The 18,853-nt window shown below is 36.4% G+C and overlaps 2 protein-coding genes and 1 pseudogene across 2 annotated transcripts; 2 read left to right on the top strand and 1 right to left on the bottom strand.

Moving 5' to 3' along the window:
* Positions 1–203: 203 nt before the first annotated feature.
* LOC106383992 lies at positions 204–2,693 on the top strand (annotated as a pseudogene).
* A 6,537-nt stretch (positions 2,694–9,230) lies between these two features.
* On the top strand, positions 9,231–11,625 carry LOC106388259 (phosphatidylinositol:ceramide inositolphosphotransferase 2). The gene is made up of 12 exons (XM_013828287.3): positions 9,231–9,538; positions 9,614–9,703; positions 9,922–10,008; positions 10,092–10,160; positions 10,244–10,324; positions 10,414–10,485; positions 10,556–10,616; positions 10,687–10,786; positions 10,860–10,955; positions 11,044–11,090; positions 11,171–11,277; positions 11,368–11,625. Exons 1-12 carry the CDS (start codon positions 9,506–9,508, stop codon positions 11,440–11,442), a joined length of 918 nt encoding a protein of 305 aa, XP_013683741.2. The 5' UTR covers positions 9,231–9,505; the 3' UTR covers positions 11,443–11,625.
* On the bottom strand, positions 11,617–13,457 carry LOC106388260. Its single transcript, XM_013828289.3, has 2 exons — positions 12,404–13,457; positions 11,617–12,041 (listed from the first exon to the last, which is right to left on the bottom strand). Exons 1-2 carry the CDS (start codon positions 12,787–12,789, stop codon positions 11,795–11,797), a joined length of 633 nt encoding a protein of 210 aa, XP_013683743.2. The 5' UTR covers positions 12,790–13,457; the 3' UTR covers positions 11,617–11,794.
* Between the last annotated feature and the right edge of the window lie 5,396 nt (positions 13,458–18,853).

Below are 18,853 nucleotides of genomic sequence, written 5' to 3'. Positions count from 1 at the left end.
AAAATGTTAAATCAAATATTCAGGTAACTTATTACAGGTTAGTTAAGGGAACAATACAAATGACACTTACCCATATTTTGGTAACTAGCGCAAAATTGAGTAAGATATTTAGTTGAATAGTTAATTAACTGTATAGCTAATGATGAATATCGAAAAGAGAAGAATGGCTTGTGAAACAAAATCATTAAAAGAAGCATATTATTAAATGAAGTAACTGAAAAACGAGAGAGAGAGAGGATGTTGTACTGTCTCAGAGAATCCGTTTGCATTTGAGTGGGCGGTTTCTAAGTTCTTTGCTTCGGTCCGAATCTATACACTAATATACCAATCTACCTCTTCCTTCGTCCTCTGATTTCTTTTTTTTTTTAATTTCGCGCCACCAGTATCTCTCTTTCCCAGTTATCTTTTTCCTCGAGCAACTTTCTCACTGTGTTTCTCCGATCCCCTTGAGTTTTTCTTGGTAAAGTGGTCCCCTATCTACACTCTCTTTCTTTCTCGCGAGAAACATGAAAAGGGCAAGTGTGAGTTTCGTTTTTTTTGTTTGAATTATACTGAGGTATCCTGGCTCCACAAAAGTGATCCAGACTAGTCACGTGTTGCCACGTGATCCTCTGTCCCTGGCGATGCCGAAATGTTAATTCTCCAGTGGTCGGGATTCGAACTCAGGAGCTGTAAGCCCTTTACGACTAGAAGTAGAAGCCCCGGTTATGAGTTTCGTTTTTGCTTTCACACTTTAGATGATCCATTTGGTAGCAATCGTTGTTGACTCTCCCCAGAGGTTCTTACACTTAGATCTGAGACTCTTGTTTTTTTCTCTTCCTTTCATACTCATGAGCCTGCTACGAATTGAGTTTAAAGCATCAAAGTGTGTTCAACTCAATTTTGTTTTTTTTTTCTTGGTCAAATCTGACTCTTCTCACTCTAATCCATTGACTTTCTTCCATGTTATGTCTTATTGTTGCAGAGTGTTCAGTCTAAAGGTGGATGAAGAATCATATAAGACTTCGCACTACTGAATCCAATATAGAGACCATTGCTTTGAAGTTGCATAGGTATGGTGAGGCAACAAAGAGCCTCTAAGGTTCATGAGGATAGATATCCCTCCTCAGAGCATCATCATGGAGGCAAGGATGAGCTGGTGAATCGTGATATGTTGGATCCACCAAGCTATCTCCGACGAAGAAGAACTGAAGATATCTGTGGTAAGGCCTTGAGTTTTGGTGTTTTGGATTGGAAACAGTTTGAAGATTGCAAGAAGGTTTCCACTTCACAAGGAACCAAAGGAGCCTGGTGTAGTTATGACACTGATTCAGTGGAAGCTTCTGCAAGCTCGTAGGAGCTAGACTTAGAAACAGGGGTTGTCAAAAGACTGGAGCCAGATACAAAACATGATGATGATGTCCAAGGTGAATGTTCAAGTTCGGTTAATGTAATAGAGAGGAACCAAAACTCTTTGTTGGATCAAAATATTCCTACTGTGACATCCAAAAAGGAAAGAAATGCTTCTCCCAACCACCGCTTCAGCTTCAGTTTTAGTCAGATGAGTAGAAGCTTCAGTTCCAAAGAAAGCTCATCATCAGTTCATGCATTGTCAAGCACATCTCATGCTTCAGCTAAATCATGTCCTTTAACATTCAATAACTCAGTTTACACCAATCACTCCACCAGAACAAAGCCTAATGTCCACACTAGAGCTAGATCAGGCCCTTTAATAATACCGAAGACCGAAAAGAATCAGTGCAGCTCAAGATCCCACGCTCTTTTGCAATTCACTTTGAGAAAAGGTATCAGTTTGTAGTTGACAGCAACGTTCTTGCTGCCACCATGAAGAGTTCAGATTCTTCCACACGGTCTTACACATTGTACACCATCAAAGAAGTAAAGAACAAGAGTGGAAACTGGCTAGGCCGCCACAAGAACGACCATCCATTTGTACATACCGTCATCGGTCAAATGAAAACTAACTCAGATTCATCAACGTGCAAATCGGAATCTGTTTTGTTCGGTGTTGAGACAAACAAAGAGGTTGCAGCTATTGTTCAGACAAGAAACAGAGTTCAGAAACAAAGCATAACTAGTGTTATACTCCCTAGTGGAGTTCACACACTTCCTAAAGACGGTAACATAGCCCCTTTGCCGTTGATTAAGCGGTGGGAGTCCGGTGGTTCATGTGACTGCGGTGGATGGGACATTGGTTGCAAACTCCGTGTCTTGTCTAATGATCATCGTGCAAAGTCTCAAACTTTCTCAAGCTTTCAACTGTTTGATCAGGTAACTCGTCATTGATGGTATGAATTATTGTGAATATTTTTAATATTTTCACAGGAAAGAGATGAACCAGCGTTCAAGATGGTGACAATGGAGTTCAAGTGAACGGGAAGATTGATAGCAATGGAGTTCACACTGATAACTCATTGAATGGCGCCTGAAAACTCGCACCAGACTTGAGACAAGATCTATATATGAATACAGCTAATCACTGGCGGCATGAAGACATGTTGGTCATTGTTTCAGAAAAGAACATTGGTAGAGAGATGTTAGGGCTATGCTAGTATGTACATTTTTCAGTTCCGTATTTCCCAAGTAATCATGTTATGTTGGTTTCACATTGTTTTTCTTTTAGGTCAATTTTTTACTCTTCGAGACGATGTTATGCGTGTGTTTATTATCTTTCAAGCTTTAAATATTTATTATTTATACCATAATTTTTGGTTGCAAGAGTAAATGTTCTTTTCTTGTTTATGTATACAAAGAATCAAAAAAAAATCTTGTTATATAGCAAATTTGTTGTTTGATTGCAAAGAGCATATATATTGAGCCAGTTTAATTAAGAAGAATATGAGACATGAAAATGAAATAGCCATGAAATGACGAAGCCAACGACCATACAAGCTAACACTATATTCACTACTCTCTGTGGCTGCCACCTGTTCTCTATCGCCATTGCTGCTGCTACGGCCGCAGTCTCCTCACCGCCTCCACCATTTCTCAAATCTCTTTCGTCCACTGTTGACGTAAGGGCTGTTCGTTTGGTTGCCGCAGGTACCGGCGGCAGCGGCAGCGTCAACATTCTGCGTCAACTCTTGTTCGTTTCGTTGACGCAGAAAACTGCGTCTGACGCCGCGTCCGAACGCCGCGTCCGAACGCCGCGTCCTGCGGCTAACGCCGATAAAATCTGCGGTCGCGATATAGTATGCGGCAGCGTCAGCGGCAGCGTCAGCGTCTGCGAAACGAACAACAACTGTCCTCATTGACGCTGCCGCCGCCGCTGACGCTGCCGCTGCCGCTGCCGCTGACGCCGAAACCTGCGGCAACCAAACGAACAAGACTGTAATCGTTTCGTTCGCACCGCTTTCGTTTCCAGCTACCGATTGGCAAATCTCACAGATTCTGTTTCAATAACATATCTCCTAAGAATCCTAAGGACTCTTGACACGTTAATGAAAAAAAAATCAAGATTTCTATTTTTCTTAAAAGTAATTAAGAAAATTAAATAAAAGTAAAACCGGAGGAGGTTAAAAAAAAATTGGTTACTACACCCTCAAACCACGATGAATCTATCAATCTATCTATACTAATAAAGTGAGCTTTTCTCCCTTCTTGGGGCGTTTTTAGACAAGTGTCGTGTTATCATTCGTCAAAATTTATTTTCCAAACTGGGTTTGAACCCGGTTTCGTCGAAGTTTATTTTTCTTGCCCAGAGCTTTTATCGTTTCCCACCATCTCAGGCTTAATGCCTTAGGATGTAGACTTAAGTGATCTAATTATTTGGGCCCATATAAACCAAAAACCCTTTCTTCTCTTTGCACCTCGATCATCCGAGCTCTGCAACCAAAGACGTAACGATCCCCTTTCCCTTCGCTGGAAAATAACGATTCCGTAGCTACGACATTCAATCACCTAAACCCACTAATCCCACTACCTGATGCTTTCATTGATCGTTTAAAACCTTCACTGAGTGATATATACACCTTTTGAGATGCCTCTTTCCCAACTTATCTACTTCCTCTCGACAAATTGCTCGAGTTCTTTCTCAAACAAGCTTTCCGATAATTGCAAGTTCCTAGATTCGTTTCTCTTAACTGAAGGGAGGCCGCTGTAGACAAGTAGCCAAGACGAGATTGGGAGGTCTGGAATGTAAAGAAAGGGGTGAATTAATGGGTGTGGATATGCTTCTGCGTGATGGCAAGGTATGTCAGTTTATGATTTTTTAATTTTTCTGTTTGACATTATGGATTTTGTGAATAGCTGTTATCTGATACATGGTTCTTCGTATCAGGCTACGGTGATCCAAGTGTCTATAAATATGCACAGTCCCAACGGCTTCAAACACATATTGATTGATTGAAAGATTGTAGTTTTGTTTTGCGGTAAAACATCTTCATTAATAGTTTTGTGTGGCTGTCTGAGAATTTGTAGTTGTGCTCATTAAACTATTGTTTTGGTCTATGGGTTTTAGCTTTTAGGTGTATAACCTCATTGATGGAGGCTAAGATCGGGATGTTGAATCTCACTCTAAGGATACAACTGGCGTTTTGGTGAGTTATCAGTTATCACATTCTTACCGAATGATCACATACATCTATGAATCCTTAAAAGAGTTGAAAGTCCATAAAATTTTGAAGGATTTCTTTAGATAGGAGAAAAATAAAAATTAGGATTTCTTTGTAAACGAGTGGGGCTATTCTGACTACGACCAAACCAGTGAATTGTTTGGTATCACCGGAATAAAGGCAGGTCAAAGAATGAAGCTTTGCGGTCTGCATTACAGGATCCTTGTGGTAGATTAGATGTATAAGGCATGGACTGTCAAATTTTTTTCTATAAAACTGCAAAACTCAGTATGTTGTAACAGGTATGTCAATTTTCTCTTTATGAAGTATCAAGAGAATTGATATTTCCTTTGTTAGATATAGTAGAGGTTCGTGGATTTATGATATATATGTCATTTGTAGGTATTGGTAAACACAGTCGTGGACATGCTTCTCTCCATCTAGCTGTAAAGACATTAAAGTTTCCGTCAGCAAGTGACCATGTAACCAAGTAATCTCCTTCTTTTTCAAGCATTGAGTATAGTAAGTGCAACAAAGTGTTGAGTGTGCGTGTGTGTTACTGATGTTATCAAACAAGATAGCTCAGACTCTTATCTCCTTGAATTACACAGTTATATCAAAATCTGGTGGTGCACAATTGGATCTACTTATCTTGGATACAATATATAAGGTAATCCAAATCATCCTTCTGCATTGAAGTTTGATTTGTTTACGTTTACTTTATTCTGATGCTTTCACATTCTCTTTTTTATCCTACCTTCATAAAAGATCTCACAACAATCACTTATATTTCTCGCAGGTTAGCTTACTTTGAAGTTGTGTTTATTATTATTTGTTTTAAATGTAAATGTGACAAAAAAAAAGAGAAGTTATTATAATTGTCTTAGAGTTTTGATATATTATAGATTACATTGAATAGTTTTATTCGATACAAGATAATATGTATTTTATTAAGGGATTTTTAAATATATATAGATGACATAATTAAAAATACATAATCAATCTTGCCAACCAAAAAAATATGTATGGCTGATAAAATTACTTACACTTTGGTTCAGTTTATTCTTAGAAAATATAAATAAATATTTGTGTTGATATATAACTAGGAAAGATGTTACACACCATATTAAAAGTTATTGTATTGTTATCTGCACTAAATATATTACAATAACAGCCATGTAGATAAACTTCCAAACGGGAAAGCAAAGAAATATAATAATATCTACTCAAACTTAGAAAATAAACATCAATAACAAAAATACACTAATACTAATAATGTAAATTTATAATAGGAAAATAGATTTTCTTAATATTTTCTTAGATTGTCACCCCATCAAAAACTTTTTAAAATCAAATACATCATCATAACTTTTAAAGATTTATTAATTTTACCTATATTTTTATTTACAAAAATTGCATTATAAACACATTAGCCCCATTTCTATAACCGCATAGGAAAATGGTCATATGCATATGAGAAAGAAATTGTGTCAACAATAAAAACATAACAGAAACAGATAATATTAATCATAATGAAAAATTGACAAATATATTACACCATAAATGAAAACCAAAACACTTTAAAATATAAACAAATACCAAACATTAAATTAAAAATATTTACTCTCCCGCGCGAAGCAACTTATGTATGATATTTTCCTCTTACCATGTTATCTAGAAAAACCAATGGATTTAGGAATCATATTTTTAAAAACATTTTAAACATCATATATTAGAACTACATTTTAATTTTAATTTTACAGAGAGTCTAAATTCTTATGTATATAAGTTCACACTTCACACAAATTCAAGCATATAACAATTTCATGCTAAAAATTAAGAAAATATAACACTTCATGCAAGTGCATGGTCAAATATGAACACTTTCATAACATAAATATTTTTACGTATAAATGAAACAAATTCATGCACGTATTTAATAATTTATATTGTCGTTTTCCTTTCTTTTTCTGTTATATGACATATTCTTTTTAAAATAAAATAATGCTTGGTTAAATAAAATTCAACAACTAGAAAAATAAATATTTACAATAAATAAGTATCATCTCATAGTTGTAACCGTTGTTGTTAATATACGAAAAATTGCAAAACCCTTCAAAACATATTTATAAGAAAATTTTGCTCAAACAAAATGACCAATTATACACATACTACATTAGTTAAGATTTTAAATATATAAAATATGTATCAAAATAACTTATATAAATGGTTTCCCAATATTAAAAATAGGAAAACAAAAGATTCTAATTAGCCGAAATAAAAGAGTACTGGATACATATGAAAATCTAAGGGATTGATTAATAGGGACGTAGATTTGAATTTTTTGCTTTAAAAATTAAGTTGTAAATTTTACAACTTTAACTTTAGATTTTATTGATGTAGAATTATTTCAAAACTTTAAAAGCACTAAATATAAAACTTTATGTTTAATTTCATAATTTTAAGTTCACTAACAAAAATATGTTAGTGGTCTTTTCAACTCAAAACCAGAAAAAATTAATAAATTTACAATTTGATTTTAAAATAAAAACATATTATATTTATTAATACAATTTAAAGTAAATTTCCAAAAAAATATTATAGAATAAAATTACCTTTTGATTAATGAAATTAAAATATTTCTTCGATCAATAAAATAAAAATATATTTTAATATAAAATTGTTTTAGTGTAAACTTCCCCGCCCGTAAGGCAGGCCAACCACTAGTAGTTTATAGTTTGCACTTTGTGGTGTATAAAAATAGTGAAAATGCATTTTGTACCTTCAACATCTTCAAATCAGCTAATAAAAACAAATCATCAAATCATTATTGGTTAATTTAAGCTTATATCTAGTTATTAATGGACTAATACTACATGCATCTAAGTATGAATCTACCTCTTATATCAGTCTAAAGGTAAGAAAATTAACTACTTGTTATGTGGTTTGCTTGAATGTTAACAACATATGAGGGTTGCTGCTTCGAATTGAAGATTATAAGATACATTCATTGTTAAATAACTTTGAGTTGAAAATTATGATAGATTTTTCTTACCTCCCATTTCAATACATATGATAATTTAAGGAAGTTTTGTTGTTGTTTTCACAAATCCAATTTTTTTTAACCAATTGTACTTTTATTATTTTATATTAATAATTAAATAAATTATTTATTCGTGCATTGAGTTAAATGTCATATAATATGAACCGAAAGAGTATTTAACATGATATAAAAATTCTTTTAAGAAAACATTATTTAAAATTAGTATCTAATAAAATAATTGTAACTAATAGACTTATACTACATTCATTGTTAAATAATTTTGAGTTGAAAATTATGATAATTTTTATCTAACGTGGGTATGAACATTCTAAAGAAATCATTATTTTAAAAATAGAAAGAATAGTTTTTTTTTTTTTTTTGTTTAATTGAGTATAGACATCCAGACCGACAGCTCAACTGATGTGAGGATACAACTGTATTTGACAGACATGCTTCACTGCTTTACCCTAGGCCTATTTTTATCCGAAATCCAGATTCGATCTGGATCCGATCCGAAAATCCAGATATCCGGAGGGGCCGAATCCGGATCCGGATAGTAAAATGTTGGATCCGTCAAAGCCGGATCCGGATATCTTAATTTTTTAGTCCAGATAACCGGATCCATAAATTTTATTAATAATTATTTCAAAAATAGTAATATCTATGTATAAAAATTAACTTTATTTAATATATTTTATTTTTATAATAGTATATGTAAATTTTATGTAAATTTTGTAATATTATATATAGAAATAATTAAAAATATTATATATATATTTTTTAAAATATTTAAAATATTTTATATATATATTAATATTATTTTTTATTTATTTTAAAGATCCAAATCCGGATCCGAATATCTGCCGGATATTACAATTTTTAAAAAGATATCCGACATTCGGATATCTGAGAACCTCGGATCCGGATAAAAATAGTAAAATTATGGATCCGCCGGATAAATATCGAATCCGGATACTTTATAGTTGCTTGGATATCAGGTGCGTCCCCGGCCTACTTTACCCAACTGCACACAGTCCCACATGCTCCTTCCTCCAAAATCATGTCCCACCACGTGTAGTGTTAATCCTAAATTAATAATTTTAAACCTTTGTATTATGATGCAAATTGGCCACTACTAGCTCTACTCACCCGACATCACCTTTGGAGGTTGAAAACAAAGCGTCAATAACGGTTGGTGGGTTCTTCATGTCGTGACCATTGACTCCTTTTTAGTTTTATTGAGAAAGTCCATTTCTGATAATTTTGAGGGTAGGACTTGTTTACTATTAAGAATACTCTAATTGGTTTAAAACACTTCAATGTACTTTAACTTTCACTCTACATATAATTGAATAAACAATAAATTTACTCTATAAATAATTAATCTTATTTTTCTGTTAATCACTATATATTTTTCACTCAAAAAATAGAATAGCAACCACTTAAAAAAAAATAATCCTGATTAGTTTGTTATTGACGCATTTTAAAGAATTCCAATCTCACTAAATATTTATATCTCTAATTTTTTTTCTAAAAATATGTATAAAATAATGATTTTAATTTTTTGTGTCTTTTTTAATTCTGTGCACGTATTTTTTTGTTCAAAATGATTTTAATTTGTCTAAAATTGAAATTTCAGTTCAACCGTTTCTCCGTGTAGAACTGGCCCTTTTAAATCTCAGATTCTGCAAAAGGAAATCTCGTTTCTTCTTCTACTTGAACAACTTTTAAACTTTCATCTTCGATTTCTTGAATCTTCGATTGACCGTCTCGATCGTTGACCCCTGAATACATTTTTCAGGCGAAAGACCAAAAGAACTTTATACAAAGATTTGAGTTTTTTTTTTCCTCATGTGGAGTGTTTTGGTTTTGAGCTAAATGATTGAGACACGACAAGAAGAAGAATAAGATGACTCTTTACATTCGTCGTGAATCTTCCAAGGTTCCCCCATTTTCTTCTCGTGATTCAGCTTCTGAGTGTTTCACATTATTGACTAATTTGGTTTGTTTTAAACAGCTGTGGAAGAGGTTTTGCTCGGAGATAACAACAGAAATTGGTCTTCTCGCTGAGAACTGGAAGTACCTTCTCGCTGGCATTATCTGTCAGGTGAGCTTTTTTTGTTGTTGTTGTCAATTTGTCAATGATGACTCTTGTTTCTAATTTTTTATTGAAAGTATGATCAATGGTTTTGCTATAAATGGTAAACTTTGGGAGAAAGCTTTCGCTGTTCTTAACCAAAATAGTTAGTGTTTGTTGTGGTCTTAACAATGTAGATTGGATTATACATGTTTCTTGAGTTTGTGACTCTATGTTGTTGTGTGCAGTACATTCATGGTTTAGCTGCTAAAGGAGTTCATTACATTCATCGCCCTGGACCGACTCTCCAGGATCTTGGCTTCTTTCTTCTTCCGGTCTCATCTCAGACCTTTCCAGCTATATATACATACGCTCAGTCAATAGATCTCTTTATAGCTTTGGTTATTCCATTGTATAGGAGCTTGGTCAAGAGAAAAGCTACATAAGTGAAACGGTATTCACTACTGTATTTGTTTCTTTTTTCCTGGTGAGTCTCTCTATAAAACATTCATAGTTTTCTTCACTGGACTTTTCGATATTGATAACTCCTTGAGCCTTTTCTTTTTTCAGTGGACTTTCCATCCATTCATCCTGAAGAGCAAAAAGATATACACCGTCTTGATATGGTGCAGAGTTCTAGCTTTCTTAGTTGTAAGTGCCTTTGCCTTACAATCTACTGTAGATAGTTTAAGCTTGCTGTCTTAGTCAATTTTGAAGTTTGACGATGTTTCTGTCTTCAGGCATGTCAGTTTCTCCGTGTTATAACCTTCTATTCCACTCAGCTTCCTGGTCCAAACTATCACTGTCGTGAGGTAAAAGCAACTGAGATCCTCATGAATGAATAATTAAGCTTATGTGTTCTTCCAACTTTTGCTGCTACAGGGCTCTAAAGTTTCCACGTTGCCATGGCCCAAAAGCCCTCTTGAGGTTCTCCAGATTAACCGTGAGTCTGCATCCACACGCATCTTCTTAGTTTTGCTTGTGTTCTCATGTGATGATGTTAATCTTATCAGCTCATGGGGTGATGTACGGATGTGGAGACCTGATCTTCTCATCGCATATGATATTCACGCTAGTCTTTGTCCTCACTTACCACAAGTACGGCACTAAAAGGTATAAAACTTCTTCAACTCTTTAAAAGCTTACTTTGTAAAAAGACATCTCTGCATCACTCCTTCTGTCTCAGGTTCATAAAGCTGTTTGGTTGGCTCTTTGCTTTCGTGCAGAGCCTCTTGATCATTGCCTCCCGTAAACATTACACTGTCGATGTTGTTGTTGCCTGGTATGGTTTGCCCATCAAGCAACAAATTAACCGCAACTGGATACAAAGATAATGACTTATTGTTGTTTTTGATTCTTTCTCCGTTTAGGTACACCGTTAACTTGGTTGTGTTTTGTCTGGACAAGAAACTACCAGGTTTGATCGTATCTTTTCTTGTGGTCTTGTTTTGGAAGAGAGACTCGGTTCCTCATATCTTCTTCTTTTACGTACATCAGAGTTACCAGATCGGACCACAGTGTTGCTCCCAGTAATCTCGAAAGACAGAACGAAAGAAGAGAACCACAAGTTGTTGAATGGGAACGGTGTTGATCCTGCTGATTGGGTAAGAGCATCTGAACCTGTCTTGTCTGAACCAGTCGCATAGTTTGATATTTAATGTTCTTTTTCATGTTTTTCTTTCGGTTGTGTTTAGAGACCAAGGGCTCAAGTGAACGGGAAGATAGATAGCAACGGAGTTCACACTGATAACTCATTGAATGGCGCATGAAAACTCGCACCAGACATGAAGACATGTTGGTCATTGTTCATGAAGAGAACTCTTATAGAGAGATGTTAGGGCTATGCTACTCTGTACATTTTTCAGTTCCTTGTCCCCCAAGCAATGTCTTGTTGGATCACGTTGTTTTTATTTTTGTTGTCAATTTTATTATTATAAGAAACGTTGCTTTTATTATCCTCTCCAGATTTAATCATTATTTATTTATTTATAACAAAAAGGTTTCGGTTGCAAAGAGTAAATAGTTTTTGTTTGTTTACATATATACAAAGAATCAAAAACTCTTTTGATATATGGTAAAAATATGTTGTTTGAATGCAAAGAAAGAGCGTATGTAAAAGTTTCAAGAAGAAGATGAAACATGGAAGTGGAAGAGCCATGACACGACGAAGCCAAAGACCATACAAGCTAACACTATATTCACCACTCTCTGTGGCTGCCACCTGTTCTCTATCGCCATTGCTGCTGCTACGGCCGCAGTCTCCTCACCGCCTCCACCGTTTCTCACCTCTCTTTCGTCCACTGTTGACGTAACCATCTCGTTTGCACCGCCCACGTTTTTCGCTACCGATTGACAAATCTCGCAGATTCTGTTTCAGTAAAAATATGTTAATCTTCCTATAATCTAACAAGGATTTGATGTTTAAGTCGTCACGACAACATGTGCATATAACACATCAACACCAAAAAAATTACGTGCTTAATTATATAACTTATTATTTTTAAATAGAAATCAATAAAACGTCCAAAAAAAGTATAACTAAAGAGTAAAATAAAACAATAAAACCCCGTAATTCGTTTCAAAAAGATTCATAACAAGATCTTGAACACGTTAATAACAAAATTTCAAGATTTTGTTTTTTTTTTTCTTAAAAGTAATTAAGAACTCAATTAAACAAAAGTAGAACCACTAAACCAAAAAATAAAGAGGAGCTAAAAGTAGGTTACTAACTTGTCGCCTTTGATCTTGAACCAAGTTTCGGCACATTGTCTATGAGCAATAGCCAAATCTTCCTTACACGAACACCCTAACTCCATCGCACCTCCACCGCTCGTTTCCGCCACCCCTAAATGACATATCCTACAGTCTTTCTCCGGCAGCGCCGTCGCATCATCACCCCCATCATCATCCATCTCCGAGGAACTCATCACGGACGACACTTTCCTCGACTCTCCTCCTTCGTATTCGTACGGTCCTACTCCCGTGGTCGAATAGAAGTATGAGTAACATGACGTCATGTCCTCCCCGTCTGAATAATATACGCTGACGTCACTTCCACCGAACGAGCGGCGGTGATAACCGTACGCCGCTCCTTGTTCTAAATCGATCTCTGTCATTATACTGAGCTGGAAGATTATGTGGTTTTTTCTTTAATGCCACGGTAATAGAAATGAAATGATTTAAAGAAATGGGTTTAGGTGGATTTGGTGATTTTCTCCAACTTAAAAACTTTTAAAATGATTTAATTTGTGAGAAAGTGTGTAACGAATTTGAAAGAGGAGTAAGTGATGGTGGTGGTGGACCAGGAACAAGCTTGAGAACAGAGTGATGATGTCACTATGTTATGAAGGAAGAAGATATTGTTCTTGGATCAAGAATCAACTGTTATATATAACAAAAAGAAATAGTGACAGATTAAAGAGAGATAAATAAAAAAAGAGAAAAGGGAACAAGTTTCTACCCAAGTTTAAGGGATGTTGGTTCCGAGTAGAGAGATTTTGTACAACGTTTAAGCGACGTGATCTTCATCTTTGCTATGTGCACCGCATCCAACGGCTGATATTTCGGGATCGAAGGAAAAATTAATTTCATAGTTGAAAGCCCCATTCTATCCTCAATTCTTTTTGAAAAACAAGCAAAAATAGAAAAATACAGGGGTGGTTATGTCATTACGTTATAGAATATATCCTGTTTTGGATTTACTTTGACCCATTCCTTCTTCCGACCAATCTAATCACGGCCTGATCTCTTTGGATTGAATTGTACTTTGTACCATCTACGGTTTACAATTGGGTCTATGTACATTGTAGGAATTGTTGTCTTCTTTATTAGTCTAATTGAGTTGTTTACTTGTTTAAGCAACTAAGTTAGGTAAAGTTAAATTTAATATAATTACATTAATCTCAACACCAGGTGCATATTTTCACTCTCAGACTCTCTTGATTTTTGTTATTTTTCAGGCAATTAATGTCATCTTCAATACATGCTTTCTCCACAAGTGTTTTTTTCACACAGCATTGTCATTATATGTGGAAGCTATACATATACCACTTAAATCTTGTATGAGTTAGCAGTGGAACATCCAAAAAAACTACAATGTATTAGACTATCCAAAAAAACAGATCTAATAATTAGACTAAGTTTTTCTTTTATGGGGAAGAAAGATATTCCAAGCAAGGAATAACGATATTCCATAAAGCCATACAGATTAAAATTAAGAAAGAAATGGGAATCTCATTTTCCACGTCAAAATGTTGAACTACCAAAGGAATAAAAGAAAGAAAGAAACAAAAAGAGTAAAAACGATTTTTGACGGGAATTAATTTAAGTAAACAACAGTTTATTAAGTTGGTGGGTCTGGTTCTAGTGGACAGACACACCTATTCTTGTTTTCATTTGAATCTTATATTTGGATTTTTCTTCTATAAAAAATGTCTACAGATACTTTAAATTAGTTCATTATCTAACGTGAGAGTTAAGTAGTAAACTAAAAGAATCAAACTCTTAAGGGGTGTGTTATGAGGGCCAGCCCAAGTTTTTATTTGATGTTTGCGTACCTATTAGAGAGATAAATAATCGATCCTACTTTTAACCTTTTCACCCATGAACTTAACGTAAATGACCCACAAAACTTAACCTGCTTGGCTCATGAATGACGACCCAAAGATTTTCCCACACGTGCGATACTCGGCGGCTCCGAATCTGGCGCGTGAACTTGTTTTTTTTTCGTCGGATTTTGTGATACAATGTTTTTCACCTCGGTAAATATCGGTTCTTTACCCTTTGTTTGGCGCCGAAATTTGTTCGTACCACGGTCAGTGATTATACTAATAAAATAAGTTGTCGACTGGGTTGATTGATAACTGTGAGAAGTAACCAAGTCTGGTGGATAATATAAAGAAACCCTAGTACAAGAACAGCTGGTCGGCGAAATGCATCCACCAGATCTAAATATGTTGGAAACTAATAGCGGTTTGCGGCTCTAATGGAAGTTTTAGTGGTAAAGCTCAGGCGACCAGTAGCAACAGCACTTTAGGTACACTGTTATCTCCCTTCGACATAGCCAAATGTCTTTGCTTTTGATTGTTCCAATTTAATTTTACTTCTTTGTTGGGGTATAGGAATCTCTTCACAGATTGTCGTTATGGCTGGTCGGTGGATAATGTATGATAATGGTGCTTGGGATTTCAAGATAGACAATGATAGAATGGGTACAGCGGTTGACTGCTCTTCAATCAAAGGCGTTTGCGGGTTGAAAGATAGTGTTCTTGATGCCTATGGTTTATTGGGAAGAGAAATAGAGGTTGAAATGTGCTATTGGCTTATTGATGGTGACAATGAGATGCTTGGTAAAGGGGCGGCACCAGTGGAGATAGCAACCGACACTGATTATAAAACATTCAAAGCTCTTCACCGGACAGACAAATCTTTTAATGTTTTCGTCACATTTAGAGAAATTGTTGGAGGAGAAATGATATTTTTAAGGTCTGAACGAGATATTTTCACACAAATGAATGCAACGGCCGTAATCGTTGATGATGATGAAAATTTAATAAGGCAAGTAGAAGCCAATGAAGCAGCTATTGGATTAAACTTTGAGGCGGCTGAAGTGGGAGGTTCCAAGGATAGTAGAGCAGCTGCAGATGGCGTTTGTGGGGTTAATCTGGAAGCAGAGAATATACGTTAACAGAGCTGTGTAGAACAAATAATAGTGCAGCGGAGAAAAAACAGGCAGGCTAACGTTGAAGCGGCGTCAGGAGATGACATTGGAAATGTAGCTGGTTGCGCAGTAATGGATGTTGACAAGCGAAAGGGTAATGATTATGATAATGGAGAAGAAGAAGATGAAGATGACAGCGACTATGATTATAATTACTGGCATGAATTTGTTCGAAAAGATTGTGATACAGACAAGATGACGATTTCGAAGGATGTCCACCAAAAGGACGGCGTGGTGGACGGTCTGATCGAAACGGTTATGAATGTCCTGGATGGAGGGGTGGTAGAGGTCAAGGATATGGAAAACCGGCGTCTGGTAGAGGCCAACGATCAAGGGCTACTGGTGGATCTTCATCTAGAAAAAATCGAAGCAATATGAGACGTTACGTAGAGCTTACAGATGATCAAAGAGATTTTTTATGTACCTCTCGAATCATTGACGTTGCGTACACCGAATATCAGCTTAGACGTCGATGTTGTTCATGCAACTTCAGCAAAAGATATGAACCAACCAAACCACGGAGATAATTCTGTTTATCGTCGTTTAAGCGAATCTACCTCTGGAACAGTAAGGTGTGCACTGACCTTTGAGACCGCTACCGTCGAAACTGTCGATGTTGCTGCGGTTACACCACAACAACAAAAAAAGAAACACAACCGCGTGATCGAAGATGATGATAAGTTTGTTGATCCTCCGCTCACAGAAACTGCAAAAGTGTGCAATTCCACTCGTGCTAGTGATGAAACACATTCAGCCGATAGTGATGTTAATGTTCTTGTTTCACCACAAAAACAGTACAAAAACAAGACTGTTGAAAAATACACTGGGAAAGTGATGATGATGTTCTCGTTACTCCACCGAAGCAATACACAAAACACAACCGTGTTATCAAAGCTGATGATGAGTTTGTAGATCCTCATCTCACAGAAACTGGAAATGTTTGCAATTCCACCAGTGCTTGTGATGAAAAACTTTCTGGAGATGAAAAAGATACCGGGGAAAGTGATGATGCTGTTCTCATTATTCTACCGAAGCAATACAACAAACACAACCGTCTTATCGAAGCTGATGATGGGTTTGTAGATCCTCCTCTCACAGAACCAGCAAAAGTTTGCAATTCCACCAGTGCTTGTGATGAAAAACTTTCTGGAGATGAAAAAGAGACCGGGGAAAGTGATGATGTTGTTCTCGCTACTACACCGAAGCAATACAACAAACACAACCGTGTTATCGAAGCTGATGATGAGTTTGTTGATCCTCCTATCATCCAAACTACAGAGTTCGATGGTGGAGAAGCATTCACCCTAGGAAAACACATTCCATCTACCTATGTATTCGAAGATGATGATCTTTTTGTTGATCCTCCTGTCATCGAGGGTATGGGAGTTCAGGGTGGAGAGGCTTTCATGAAAGGGATACAAGTTTCGGAAATGTATGGATATGATGATGTATTTCCTGTGTTTAATGTATGGAAGGAAGCGGTTTCCAGCCGCAGGATATCGACTACAGTAAGGAGGACTCAGATATATATGTTGGAAGGATGTTTAAGGACAAAGCCCAGTTCAAGTTGACGATGTCGATCTATGCACTCGCGAAAGTGTGCAGGTTTAAATTCCGGCATTGCAAACGCTTCATGACGGCTAAATACGTTGATAAACAGTGTAGTTGGAGGGTAATGGCTAAGCAACTGGGTGATTCTCCTACGTATGTTGTGAAGAAGACAATTTTGGGACATGTATGCACAGCTGAAGTTCGAGGGCAGTACAAAAAACACGGAACATCTAGAGTGCTTGCAGCTCTTTTGCGGTCAAAATACGAAAGACTCCAAGGTGAACCTCGTGCTATGGAACTGCCGGAAATACTGTGAACTGAATTCACTATACATGCACGTACTGGAAAGCTTGGAAAGCTAAAAAAATAGCTATTGCGTCTGCCAAAGGAACAGAGGAGATGTCTTACAAAATACTACCACAATACTTTCACGTACTGAAGTACGCAAATCCTGGAACAATCATTGATATCAAAACCGAACTTGATAAAGAAGGGAAAACGAGGTTCAAGTATGCATTCATGTCACTGAAGGCTTGTATCGATGGGTGGAAGCATTTGCGGAAAGTCCTTGTGGTGGACGAAACCCACATGTTTGGGAAATATAAAGGGGTTTTGCTTAGTGCTAGCGGCCAAGACGCAGACTGCCGCGTATTCCCTATTGCTTTCGCAGTAGTTGATAGCGAGAACTCAGATTCTTGGAAGTGGTTTTTCGAAAGGTTGTCTACAATTGTAGAAGATTGTTGTGAATTAATAATAATTACTGACAGATGTGCTGTAATATTTGCAGTTAAAGATAAATGGTATCTGCGTGCACACCATGGTATTTGTCTTGAACACCTTAAGCGTAACATAGGGGAAAAGTACAAAGGACTGCAGCAGAAGGATATGGTTGCCAGCGCCGGAGAGGCATTCAACGCTGCCGAGTTTGAAAAGCTCTATGAGCTAATAAAGCTTACGGATTGGAGATGTTGGGATTATTTGGAAAAAATCGACCGCAAGTTATGGACACGTTCACATTTCGAAGGAAAGAGATATAACCTGATGACTTCAAATATAGCGGAATCGTTGAATCATGCGCTGCTGCCGGCCCGTGATAGTCCTATAGTGGCACTGATGGAGTTTATTAGACGGATGTTGACACGATGGTTTGAGAGCAGGCGCTGCAAGATAACTAAAATGACTGGAATTGTTCTTAAATTAATCGAGCAAATACTCGTCGAACAGTTAGTGTTGTCTACTGGCCTTCTTGTTTTGCCCTGTTCCACTTTGGTATTCGAAGTTACACACAAGGGAACTGGTTTTGGTTTTTCTGTTGATTTGGAAAAATGAACTTGCTCTTGCCTTGAATTCCAGATGCTCGGGCTGTCATGCCGACACGCTATATCCGCTTCTTCTTGTCGAAACATGGAGTACAGCTTTTTTGTTTCACAATACCATGTCAAAGATACTTGGTCTGAAACAGTTAAGGGTATCATACTACCGGTTACAAATCCAGAAGATATCCATATTCCAGCAGATATACTAAAGCTCCAGCTGTTTCCACTAATGACCGAAAGAACGAAGGGAAGGCCAGACATTAAAAGAAAACTGTCAGCCGGAGAGGTTCCTGTAAAACTTTTTTTTTCATCCGACAAGAAAAAATATTTATCGAAATGCATTGTTCGCCTTCCATTTCTAACTACTTTCCGTTTATAGGAAGGGCCGAGAATAAAGAAGAAGGCGAATAAGTGTTCTAGGTGTTTTAAAGAAGGTCACAAAAAGACTATATGCAAGGAACTTGTGCCCTGATCTTAGTAACGAGGAACCCGTTTTTTGGAAGTAGGAGGAAGCTTTATTTTCATTTAGGATATCATTGTATTTTGGCGCTAGGAGGAACCCATTATTTGGAACTGATTGTATTTTGGAACTAA

This window comes from Brassica napus, chromosome C4 (genome assembly GCF_020379485.1).
Source record: "Brassica napus cultivar Da-Ae chromosome C4, Da-Ae, whole genome shotgun sequence".
In the NCBI taxonomy this organism is placed as follows: Eukaryota; Viridiplantae; Streptophyta; class Magnoliopsida; order Brassicales; family Brassicaceae; genus Brassica; species Brassica napus.
The sequence above is the reverse complement of the archived record's forward strand: the minus strand, read 5'-3'. Positions and strand labels throughout refer to the sequence as shown.